Consider the following 13,077-nt stretch of genomic DNA (forward strand, 5'->3'; position numbering starts at 1 on the left):
ATGATGGTTTTTTGAATTTCTCCAAATATAACAGCTTCAGAAGCTGATTCCATGTTAATCCCACCATGCTAGGCCAAACTTTAGCAGAATATTATAATATGTCCAGGCAGCAATATAGCTTAGACCTAGATATAATATAGAAGCCACAAGATAATGCTCTCCTAAGCTTCATCTAATAAGGGAAAAACACATATAAACAAGTATTTGGTATTCAAAAAAGAATACCAAGAAGTGCAACCTAATCTTGAAAGATAAGCATAGAACATAATAATTACCATATGAAGTCCAAACCTCAGAGAAGATAGTGGGTCAAATTCTTGGCAGATTATAAATGACTTGACCTTGTTGAGAAAAATGAATGTGAGCACCCCAGTTGCACCTAGAATACGTATTCTGTGAGGGTTAAACAGAACTCCTCAGACATAGCGGGGACTCAATAAATATTTATTGTGTAAAACAGGGAGAAAATGCATTAGTTTTACTCATCAACATACTGCCAACAACTACAATACCTGAAAACAAAAATTTCTTGAATGAACAGTTATCACTGAAATTACATTAAAGCTACACTCATCTTTGGCCATGTGTTAACCAAAAAGACAAAGAGTGGGCAAATGCAATCAACTGACCAGGTATTTTTCAATAACAGGTCACTTAAATATGCAAAGAAAGAACAGAATTTTAAAATAAGTTTTTTAAAGCTATCTGATCAAAATATTGCAGAATACTGTAGCTTTTTTCCAAAACCTGATTTCTGAGCACAGTCTAACTCCCTAATTTACAATGCTAATGAAACTGCATTTAGCAATGTTTGCTAATCCCTGTTTAGTAAGTATTAGACACTTAAATGCAATAACCTGACTTTAAGCAGGAAAAGGACAGTTGATTCTTTTCAGGGAGATGCACCAGAGTACCTCCAAAACACTTTGGAAGAAAGAAAATGACACTGTCACAGAACACTCAAAAATATCATAATTTGTTTATAGACTACCAGCTAATATATAAACAAGTCTGTATTTTACTATGATCCCTTTTACACATTCGTGGGAAGATCATTTCACAGGTTTACATAAGTATAGCAAAGTTCTTTAAGGTAACTGAGCAACTGAGCTCTACTAGTTTTTGTTATCTTCTAAGATACAAATATTACTTCATTAATCCAACTTATAAACTGATGTATTTAACTAGTAAAGTAATTACACAAGAAAAGTCATGAGAAACTTCATCACATAGACTCTATATAACACTTTCAGTATCATAACGATAACAATAAAAATACCATTTCTAATGTTACTTATGAAAGGATTCATGTTCCACACTGACTATCAAAGAGGGCTTAGAGTAAGCACAAGTGACACTGAAAAACGCCACAACATCCTGAAAGAAATTGTTAAAATGGAGATTGAAATATCTTTTCTATTATACATCACATCAACAAACCTAGAAAATGGAAAAGAGCCCAAGGAGGCATAAATTGAGAAGATAATGCACCTTGCTGCTTTGCCATGAGAGTGAAATATAAAAAGATACTATTTTGAATGCTGCTAAATTATCAAAGAATGGTAAAAGTTATGAATCACAATGTTATGGCTGAATGGAGCCTTATGATGCTTTATTATAAATGTAAAGCTTACGTTATCAAATAGGAAAATGCAAAAGACTCATTCTACCCAGATTTTAAGATTTCATGTGAAAGGCAATTTTAAAAATTAAATCTAAATTCTGTCTTAACAAAGTGGTACGTACTTTAAGGACCATGGGGAAGGCTTACTAATGACATAATAAGGTTTTGAAGTGCTATGACATATTTATATACATATCTGAGGCCTGAATCACTGGGAATACTTGCAGCTATTTTAAGTTCTATGGACCCTAGAGTTTAGTTCCATTTAGCTTTCTCTTCACAGCCCACCAAAGCTATTTTTGGCCTTTCTGTGACTTAACTGTATAAGCAATGGGATAACCCATTGTGCATGCTTTCCTGCCCCATAATTAATTGGGTTCCAAAAGCAACTTTCACCTGACCTGAAGTCGGGACTTAGAGAGTTACATGGCCCTTTGGGCCTTCCGTGCATGCCGCCTGATCTTGGGCAGATTACTTAACTTCTCAAGAGAGAAAGAGAAATTATAAAAGTGTTCTATATTGAGTTCCGGTGAAGACTAGTTGCTGACATAAAAGCTCAGTAAATAACTAATTTTACTAAGAATCATCTAGTCTACACAATGCTATAGAAACAATATGGTACTGGCAATAGAAACAGACACATAGACCAATGGAACAGAGGACCCAGAAATAAATCCACGCATATATGGTCAACTAATCTTTGACAAGGGTGCCAAGAATATACAATGGGAAAAGGACAGTCTCTTCTATACATGGTGCTGGGAAAACTGGATATCCACATGCAAAAGAATGAAACTGGACCCTTATCTTACATCATGCACAAAGTTAACTTGAAATGGATTAAAGACTTAAATTTAAGACCTGGAACTATAAAACTCCTAGAAGAAAACATAGGGAAAAAGCTCCTTGACATCAGTCTTGGCAATGATATTTTGGATATGATACCAAAAGCACAAGCAACAAAAGCAAAAATAAACAAGCAACTAAAAAGCTTCTGCACAGTAAAGGAAACAATCAACAAAATAAAAAGGCAAGTTATGGAATGGGAGAAAATATCTGCAAACCATACATCTGATAAGCGTATGGTGTTTTGGATATATACATTTGCTATGTCCAAAATATATATGGAATTCATATAACTCAATAGCAAAAAACACACATAACCTTATTAAGAAATAGGCAAAGGATCTGAATAGACATTTTCCAAAGATGACATATAAATGGCTAATGAGGGTACACGAAAAAGTGCTCAACATCACTAATCACCAGTGAAATGCAAATTGAAACCACAATGAGATACCACCTCACACTTGTTAGAATGGCTATTGTCAAAAAGACAAGAAAATAAGAAGTGTTGGTGAGGATGTGGAGAAAAGAGAACCCTTGTATAACACTGGTGGGAATATAAATTGGTGGGAATGGAAAACAGTATGGAGGTTCCTCAAAAACTTAAAAATAGACCTATCATATGATCCAGCAATCTCACTTCTGAGTATATACCCACAGGAAGTAAAATCAGTATCTTGAAAAGATATCTGCCCTCCCATGTTCTTTGCAGCATTATCCACGATAGCTAAGATGTGGAGAACCTATGTGTCCACTCACGGAGGAATGGATAAAGAAAATGTGGTATACATATAAAATGGAATATTATACAGTCTTTTAAAGAAGGAAATCCTGCCATTCACAACAACATAGATGAACCGGGAGAACATTTTGCTGAGTGAAATAAGCCAGACAGGAAAACAAATACACATGGAAAAACAAAAACAAATGTGATCTCACTTATGTGCATAATCTAAAAAAGTCTAATTCATAGAAGCAGAGAGTAGAATGATGGTTGCCAGGGACTGGCAAGTGGGAAAAGTGGGGAGGTCAAAGGGTACAAACTTTCAGTTATGAGTAAGTTCTGGGAATCTAATGTACAGATGGTGACTACAGTCGATAATACTGTATTGTATACTTGGAATTTGCTAAGAATAGATCTTAAGTGTTCTCGTCACACATCAAAAAAAAAAAAGGCATCTATGTGAGGTGATGGATATGTTAATTATCTTGATTGTGGTAATCATCTCACATTGTAAATGTGTACCAAATCATCACACTGTATACCTTAAAATATACAGAACTTTTATTTGTTATACCTCAGTAAATAATAAACTTACTTTTCCTTTAATAAACGTACTTTTCCTTTCCATAGCGGAATCTTTTCCCTACCCAACCAAACTCTTAAAAAGCCCACCTATATCATTTTAAAGATAGAGAAAATAAGATGCAAAGAGTTAAGAACTTACTATAAGTCAAATGTTAGAAGTGGAAATATAACCCAAGTCTCTTGACTCCAAATCTAATATTTTTCAGTATACCTTTCTGTTTCTAAGCCTCTTTTATGGAACCATTTGGAAAATCATTTCTTTGGTCTTTAACTTGATAATTAATTCTAGAGAAAAAAACCAGGTTATTCCATTAAGGAATAAATGTAGCCACACACTGCTTCATTCCACCTTTACCAGAAATAAGACAATCCCCAAAGCAAATTTATAGAATCAGTTATAGGGCAACTCTAGTTGTCAGTCAGTGCTCATTCAATCCTATATTCAATAGTATCAACAGCAATCATTTTATTAGGTATATCATAGGTATTAACAAAGCTAATTAAGCCACAAAGAGTTCATTCATGTCTTGTTTGTTCTGCTCAAGAAAACAACTGTATAATAATTTTAGAAAATGTTTCACTAAATAATTGATATTTTAGTAATATAAAAGTTAAAATTAGCTATAGGGACTACTAACTGAAGTTCACCCTGTGGCCATACTGGCTAAATAAGGGGATATTACTGTCAGTAGTTGATAGGTATTTTATCTTTAGACACTAGGCAGCAAGTTTTAGCAGTTTTTGCCTTCTTGTTATGAAACATCCAAAAGTTTAATGGATTTCTGAATTCTAATAACTTGGAAGACAATTTTGGACATCAACCTTCCCACACAATAATGGATCTCACTAGTTTCTTTAACTCATCCTTATTTTTGGTGAGCCATTATTAAGGTGCACCATAGTTGCATTTCATTAAGTTATAAATATACAGAGTTCAAACCCACAAACTGCAGTGATAACTATTAGCTCTTGGTGGGGCTAAATTAACCTAGTACCAGTTGCCAGGACAATCACTTGAGACCAGAATCTCTGCTTAGTAATTCCTGAAGCATTTACCAGTTTACCACCATGTATAACTAACTTTTAATAATCATGGAGAAACATACTTCTCACTATAATATGACTCAAGAACAGCACAGATTCTAGAAGTACACAGGGCCAGATACAACCAAGTCCATATCCTTGACCCCTCAGGAACCAGGATTTCTCTCACACACACTGTTGCTCATACCCTCCTCTCTGTCTCTCTCCCTCTCTCTCTCTGACACATTTTTAGACATTCTGAAAATGTCAAAGCATACCCCAGCACAGTGTAATAGTGCTGTGGAACCAATAGAAAACCTATTCTTCAGTAATTCTTATAGCTCAGAAATCACAGCTGATGACCAATATCAGTCTCTTTTTAATTAGGAGAAATAGGATAATCCTGTGGAATGAACGCTGTATCTGGAATCGGAAGATATGATTTGAAATCCACTTTCTTGATGAATGAAAGTATATATTGCCTTATATAGAGTAAAGCACTCACATGTTTTCTTCCTTTGTACCTACAACAATTAGAGATACAACATAATATTGGGGAGGTTATTCAGGTATTCATGAACTTGCCTCGTCCTGCAAGCTGCCACAATAACATTCACCTGAGGTAAACAACACTGCTTAAAGGTATCTGCCATGTTTGTTCCTACAAAAATGAAATACTAGGAAAGTATTTTTCCACAATTTGTTCATAATTAAGTATAATCCTGTTTTCTTTAGAATTACTATAAATCCATTATAATTTGTTTTGCAGAATAAGCACAAGTATTATCTTTCTAGAATCAACTGGATGATCCGTGGAGTCATGGTCAGTTCTAGGGGTTCAGATGAGAGGTAGAAAGGGAAAGAGATTGGCTTCTGGCTCTTCCATCAGCTTCTCACTCAGGTTTTTCACATCAATAGGTGAGTAGTGTTCTCTCTTTCCTCCACTGACCTTTGGCAAACCCAGTTAGAGACCATCATCAGATAAGCTCAACCTCTTGTTAAAATAAATAGAATATAGGACAGAAACAGCATCAGTGATTTGGTTTCTTTGACATTTAATGAGAGAACAAAATTATATATTGAAGACAAAAGACAACAGTGCCAGGCACAGACCCAGGACAGGTGCTGTGAAAAAGCCTAGCGTGGTGGTGTCTGGGGATTTAAACTCTGGAGAAAAGACTAAACTAAAATTAAGAATAACAAAGTCATTAGTATATACTTCTTGGCAGATTATTAGCTGTATGTGGAAGCTTTGATAAAACAGGCTTTTAGCAATGTTTTAAATTTCAGACTTAAGAAAAATCCTCTCCTACTCGCCATTTGTTGAACACTGCCGTTTATTTCCATTGTTATTCATTGCCATGGAGCCCAATTACTCCTTTGTTTTCTTATTCACATTTAGTCCACATTATCACAAATAAAAATCACAAGGATACCATTACCCTTCAACACTTCCCCAATGTATAAATCCTAATTTGCATTAAATCCTTGAAGCAACATACATTGCAGTGAATGAAATGTCCTTCTGTAAAAAGTACTGTAAATCATGAAAGAATTTTTAGCTCAATATATATACACGACTTTACATACAGTTAAACTGACCAAGGTGCTTTTATACACCCTAGGTATACAATATTCAATATGCTTAGAATAATAGTTATTTGAAAGGAATATAATCTTTGAACATAAAACAGTTTAAGAATAAAAAAACTTCTATAAATTCACTTATCTATTTTGCTATTGACCCACTGATGTAGAAATTTTACGTACCATAATTAATGGGAAAATTTAGTTAATGAACGCTGCTGATACTCAGTGTAGTTCTCAAAGGCTGAAAACCTTTCCCAAAAATCAGTATCTGAAACCTGTCTCTTTAGGAAAAACAGTCAAAGCTTTAACTGTTTTCAGTCTAGTATAAGAAAGCTTTGAAACAAGTTAACTCTAAGCACTCAAGGAAAACTATTTTTAAAAGTGGGGGGACAAGAGGAGGACCTTAATTTTCAACAATATCGGCCTGAGAAGTAACTTTATAAGAGAATGTCTGAGTATCTTTAAAAAGAGAGAGAAAAAAAGTAATTTAAAATGTTGGAAGTCCACAAACTGAGCATAGCAGTAAAAAGGACTCGAGGGAAAATTTAATGAAAAATAAAAAACTGAAAGCAAATTAATTGATCAAAACAGACACACACACACATACATGCACACACACTGCAGGCAGTCATTCAGCATTATATGCTAGCTGGCTTTGTATTTTCTTTTAAAATATAATCATAACATCTTAATGTATAAAACAATAAGGCTCTCAAGGTACTCATGAAAAATTCTTATCAAATTTCACTCTAGAGTTAATGATATTAGGCATGTTAAATCAGGAATCAACACATGCTATTCTCCATAGCAGGAACTATATAAATTACAAGCTCTTCCATGTTTTTGTTATTAGGTTAGGTACACTTAAAAATAAGCGGTATTCTACATCGAGTGCTCTAACGCAACTGTTTTTATATCTTTTAGAATTTATAATTCATCTCAGTGCTCAATCCTTACAAAAAACCACAAAAGGACCTGCAATTGCTATTTACTGTCTTGCACAATAAAATTGTATTTGTTCTGTTTTTGAATTCATAGGTTTTGCTTTATGAAGTTTTCAGACAGAAGCAACTTTATTATATTTTCATTGTTACTCATGATTTTAGCTTAAAGATCATTAATTTTAACACAACATCCTGCTATATTCTCATTTGGGTTGTTCTATTTGTCTCAAAGGTAGACTTATGTATTACCATTACAAAAAAATAACTATTTGCATAATACTTTATGATTTTACATCTATTAAAAACACATCACAGGGAGCCTGAGGATGCATTCAGTAGCTTGTCATTCACCACTTCAAGACCCTTCAGAACTAAACAAGGGGGAGGGTGACATTTTGCTAAAGGCAGAAGAAATGAATATAAATAACAAACTTTGAAGTTTTAAAAATACAAAAGAAAATTTAAAAAATGCAAACAAAAATATGATCATATGCATAAACAAGATAATTTCAATTTTTAAAACTCCATGTTCTCTATACAGAGCAAGGTGTTTGGAGATTTATGTATCTTCTATTATGATACCCATTGAAATTATCTAAAACTGTGCTACAAAAATAAAGAAAATTACCATCTTCTTGCTAGATTTTATAAATATCATATTAAAATTGTGCCTATTTACATAATTCAGCTTTTCCTCAGCTTTGTGAAATAATCTGAGTATCATTTCTTTATTATTCTAGACTTAACCCTATAAATGTGCATATTAAGAATGTTTCAGAGGGAGACAATAATGATCTAACATGTTAAGAAATTACACTGTCTCATAACTTCTTCTTGGTAAAGCAATTACAAAGAAAATTGTTTACATCTTCTGTATTTTCTTCCATAACCACCAGTCCAGATAAAAAAAATACTGAATGCTGTTATGTCACCTCTAGTCCAAATGCTCATAGCACTTGAAGCTTTTTGTAAGCAATATGCTTCTATACTAAACACATATCCCTGAGCCACCACCTACCTAATTTAACAGTTTTAAATGTAGTTTCAAATGCAGCGTAATACCATCTTAAACACACACACACACACACACACACACACACACGGAGTGTGCAGAAAAGGAAGGAGGTGGAGAGCCAGAAATGGAGCACGTTGTTGTTTTTCATTCATGCAGTATAGTGATGTCAGTGTCTGCAGCAGCAGCAGCGGCAGGAGCCTTGACCTGTGGAGGCTACAATCCACTGAAGTCAGAACCTTGCAGAATTCAAAAGAAACTGAGTAGATAATTGTTTGAAAAATTGTTCAGCTGTTCATAGCATGAATTTTAAATAGATAAGTAAAAAGAATAGATTAGTTGTATAGTTTTAACTTAGGTAGAGAGGAGCAAGGTGGGATGTGGAGAAGTAACAGAAAGGTAATATCATCAGGGAACTGGGAGCAGAAGAGCCTACATTCAAAATCATTTCAATGTAAGAAACTGACAAAACCACCTGGTGTTAAAAACAGCAGAAAGACCTCTTCTATTCCCAATACAAGCTCTCTGATGCAAATCTGTCTCCTGAACAACCAGACTCAGAGAAGCGTTTTCATCATGATTGCGTTAAAATTGCATTAAACTCAGATGTGACATACTACAACAAAGAGGACAGTTTAAGCCTGGTCACAAATTTCATTAAAACTACTTGATGATGGACCTTGTAATTCCTAAGCAATTAAGACTTTTGAAGGATGCAGAAAAACAAGTTGTACTACGATCTGTTGTAAGATGTGTTTATCAACAAAAAGGGAGGAGGTACTAGATGACCAATATATTGTTGCAGCAATTGCTGAAACTACTCACTATGCCCACAAAACCCTCTGAACACAGTCTTTCTGCAGTGCTTATTTTATGGCTCTTACATTAGTCCCTAAAAGAAAATCCCAAAACTCAATCTATGTACTGTTGAAACTAAATCACTCAAAAATTTATGTAACTGCTGCCTTCTTTTTATTCTGTTACCTCTCATTTCATACAGTTCTAGAAAATGTGCAAAGGAGTTGCATATGGCATTAATCTGTTAGAAAATGGTGGCCTTTTCTATAAAATACAGCCAAAGATGTGTGTTCAGTTGTGGTCATTATTAGGGCGATCACGTTGTTTTCATTCATTCATTCAGGATTTGCTGGAGGACGTCAGTTTCTGCAGCTGGCTTGACCTGGGGGAGGAGTGGGGGAGCAAATTCCTTCTGGTGCATACTGATTACAGGATGCATTTCTCGGTGCTCCTGTACACATACCACTGCACTACATCCTACCCTGCCTCACCATCAAGTGGTCTGAAAACAAGGGCCTTAGCAACATGCTAATTACAGCTCAGAAATATTAAAACAAAACACCAAAACTGCAATCTATCTTAACACAATCACTTTCTCCAAGTCTAAGACCTTCAGCAAGAAAACTCCATTAAAAAAATTACACATACCACATAAACACTGCACAGGCTCCACAGTGATTCCCTTCCAAGCAGAGATTTTTTCCCCTCGGTATGATCCGTTCTCTCCACAATGCAGCAGCAGCATCTGTAGCCCTAGCGTGCTATCTAATAACATGAGCTACTCCTCCCTCCCTTATGAGCTTTACATCCCTGTTTTGGCTAAACTTCCTTTTCTCCCCCAGGACTAAACTAGATCATTCACCGTGTCCCTAAACATAAACCAAACCACACCAAAACACAAAACATTAAGGGAAGCCGACAGCATCCACCAGCTCACCATTACCTTTGACACCTAAGAAAAACGAAACTTGAGGTCCTTTAACAGCTCAACTGAACTGTTAAGTGTACTTAAAAATAGAAGGAAAAAAGTGAGCACACTCCACAAATAGGTCCTTAGAAATTTACCATGAAAGTCTTGAGTTGGGCATAAACTGTTTCCAGTGCAGTACCGCCCTGATGCATATGACTATATAAAGTAGAGAAAAGAGGGAGCCCAAAAAAAAAAAAAAAAAAAAGCCAAACCAAACACTATACACTTCAATTGCACATCCAAAACTGTCCCCTCTACACACCCAACAGGATATCCTTACATCATAACTGGTGCCTCCACCTCCCCACCCCCAAAAAAGAAAAAAAATTATCCCGGTAGGCACAGACACATTATAGGAACTTTGTAGGAAAGCACAAAGAGGCTGTAGAAATTACAACCACCACCTTATCTACTGCCGGAGAGTTTGTGTGCGTGTTTTTTTCAAGTGTTTCGCCCAGCTCCTCCTTCCCCCACTACAAACAGCAAACACATGAGTGAGCTAATCAGCTCTTAAACTGAAAAACCTTTCGATACAGGCGAGTGATGGAAGATAAAAGCTGAGGGGCGGTAGGAGGGTCAAATAAAAGTTGCTCCGCAGTTCGCTCATCCAAGCCCCGCAGCGACCGCAGGGGGGTGAGGTTCCCAAAGCCACTTTCACACCTTCGATAATGCACTAGCAAAGAGAAGCCCGGAGAGGCTGAAGTTTCCACGGAGGGCACCGTCGGGGAGACGCAGCCCGGGAGGACGGAAGGGTTGGGCTCGCTACCTCTGCACACGGGCGAGCCGGGGCTCCGTCGCTCAGGTGAGTTGCTCCTCCGGTGGCTCTCTGGGGAAGGTCTCGGGCGGCCCTTGGCCCGTGGCGCCTGCTCGGTCGGGGCCGCGGTCGGCGGCGGCGTCGGGCTGGGCGGGCTGGGGCCGCGGGCCGCGCCGGGCCCCGGGAGGCTGCCCAGCGAGGCGGCGGCGGCGGCGGGCGGGCGCGTGGGACTGTGTTGGCTGCCCCGCAGGAGCTGGTAGGGCACCGTGGCGCGGATGGGCTGCAGCAGCCGGCCGGCTCCCGCAACCGGGGCGCAGCTCACGCCGCCGCCGCCGCCCGCACCGTTCCCGCTCCCGGTGGCGGGGGTGGCGGGCGGGGAACCCGCGGCGCTGCGCCGCATCCTCTGCGGCGGGGGATGAGGAGTCTGAGAGGAACTGGAAGAGGAGGAGGCAGTGGACATGGTGGCTCCGCGGGCCCTGGACGATGCCGGCCAACACCGAGGCGCGGAGCGGGAGGCGCGCGAGCGTGTGGGAGCCGGCGCGATAGTGCGTGCGAGTGTGTAAGGGGGAGGGGCGGGGGTATCGTGGAGGGGGAGGAGTCTCTCGGCTCCCCCTTCGCAACGCGCACCCCCGCCGCCTCAGCGAGGGGGGGAGGGGAAGGCTGCGAAAACAAACGTCCAACGGCCCCAACCGCCCGACCGGGCTCGGTGTGGCGGTTACGGCCGGGGCCGCGAGGAGCCCGGAGCCGCCGCCGCCGCCGCCCCGGGCATCGCGCTGACAGGGGAAAGGGGCAGCCGCCGGGATCACGCAGATTCGCGGGGCTGCACGCGCAGGAGAGCCCGGCAGCTGCAGGGAGGGCCGGGATCCCTGCTTCTGGGGACCTGGTAGGGGGAAAGGGCCTCGAGGTGCCTGGCTGAACGCGTAGCCGCGCCACCGCAAACGCCGCCGCCGCCGCCTCCTCTGCCCTCTCTTCACTCCATTAGGCACCTAACCCCCCAACCCGTACCCCGCCCCCTGCACCGCCTCCCGGCGCTCGGGGCCGGCAGCTGCCGCAACGAGAATTCCCATTGTCTCCGTCGTTCTCCACCAGAACGCGAGTGATTGGTTTCAGGGTAGGAGTGAGAGGAGCAACTGCCAATGAGAGTGGGCATCCTACTTTGGAGGCGGGATACGAAGGAGCGAAGAGGGAGAAAGGGGCTGTGCGTTCAAGGAGGGGCGTGAGAGTTGACAGGCTTTGAGGTGAGAGGGGGACCGTGATTGGGCTGCCCTGGGAGAGTGGGTCCGTGTGTGTCCTGCGCGTACCCCGACACCCACAGACGCGCACGCCCAGGGAAGCAGGTTGTGAGGGCTCCACCCTCCAGGGCCGTTTGTACCACTTGACACAGAGGATACGTCAGGCAAACTTTACTTTGCAAGTACACCTGTTCTGGTGGTGGGATGTTTTAGAAGAATCCATCCCTTCCCCACTAATTTTAGTAATCTGAGTTTTTGTGGTGAGTAGACTAATCAAAAGAATTGAAGGCCATCAGAAGCAATGTCTGGGGGTTGGATTGAACACTGGGTGGATACTTTTACAGTTATCCTATGGAGTGAAAAGAGATCATCAAATCTTATGTTCCAAGACAATAACTCTGAATTGCAGGGGTCAGCAAGGAATTGTACATCATTGCACCGTCAGTTAAATGGAGGTGTAATGGAGGGCACACCCTGTTGTCTTTTCCCAGAAGCAGATGGCCTCTTGGGAGAAATAATACCAGACTTGATGTAACAATCCACTGGGGTAAATTTAGTTTTTATTCTGCAGTGGAACTGAAGAGAAACTAAGATTTTGGATGACTGTCAGGAACCGAAGTTTACCCCACAGTAAACCAAGGTTTTAAACATTAAGCCGGAACAATTGATTGAAGGGTCCACATCAGACACCCTCCATTCGTTTCCATGAGATAAAAAAGAAGTGGGAGATCAGATTGGTCTACTCTTGGTGTCTGCCCACACTGACAAGCTTCCTCTGATTTCAGGCACTAAATGCAGGGGTCAGTTTCACTTCGAGGAGCCATCCCTCTCAGCTTCATTGTGCCCTCAGAACAGAAAGCATACTAGGTTCTGTAAAAAGTGGATAAAACCACTTTTTCTGTAAAATGCAAGAATTGCACCCATGAATACTAGTGACAGTTCCTCACTTTATCACATAGTAGAATAACAGCTAAC

At 39.9% G+C, this 13,077-nt stretch overlaps 1 protein-coding gene across 1 annotated transcript in view; it reads right to left on the reverse strand.

Annotated features, from left to right (window-relative positions):
- The window catches only part of GLCCI1 (glucocorticoid induced 1), a 116,639-nt gene extending 105,248 nt beyond the window's left edge, over window positions 1-11,391 (reverse strand). Inside the window, exon 1 of the mRNA XM_068549973.1 lies at window positions 10,883-11,391. Within this exon, the coding sequence (XP_068406074.1) occupies window positions 10,883-11,330 (448 nt within the window). The 5' untranslated portion in view covers window positions 11,331-11,391. The remainder of the gene's footprint in view (window positions 1-10,882) is intronic.
- Window positions 11,392-13,077: the final 1,686 nt, after the last annotated feature.

Source organism: Eschrichtius robustus, chromosome 8 (genome assembly GCF_028021215.1).
Source record: "Eschrichtius robustus isolate mEscRob2 chromosome 8, mEscRob2.pri, whole genome shotgun sequence".
In the NCBI taxonomy this organism is placed as follows: Eukaryota; Metazoa; Chordata; class Mammalia; order Artiodactyla; family Eschrichtiidae; genus Eschrichtius; species Eschrichtius robustus.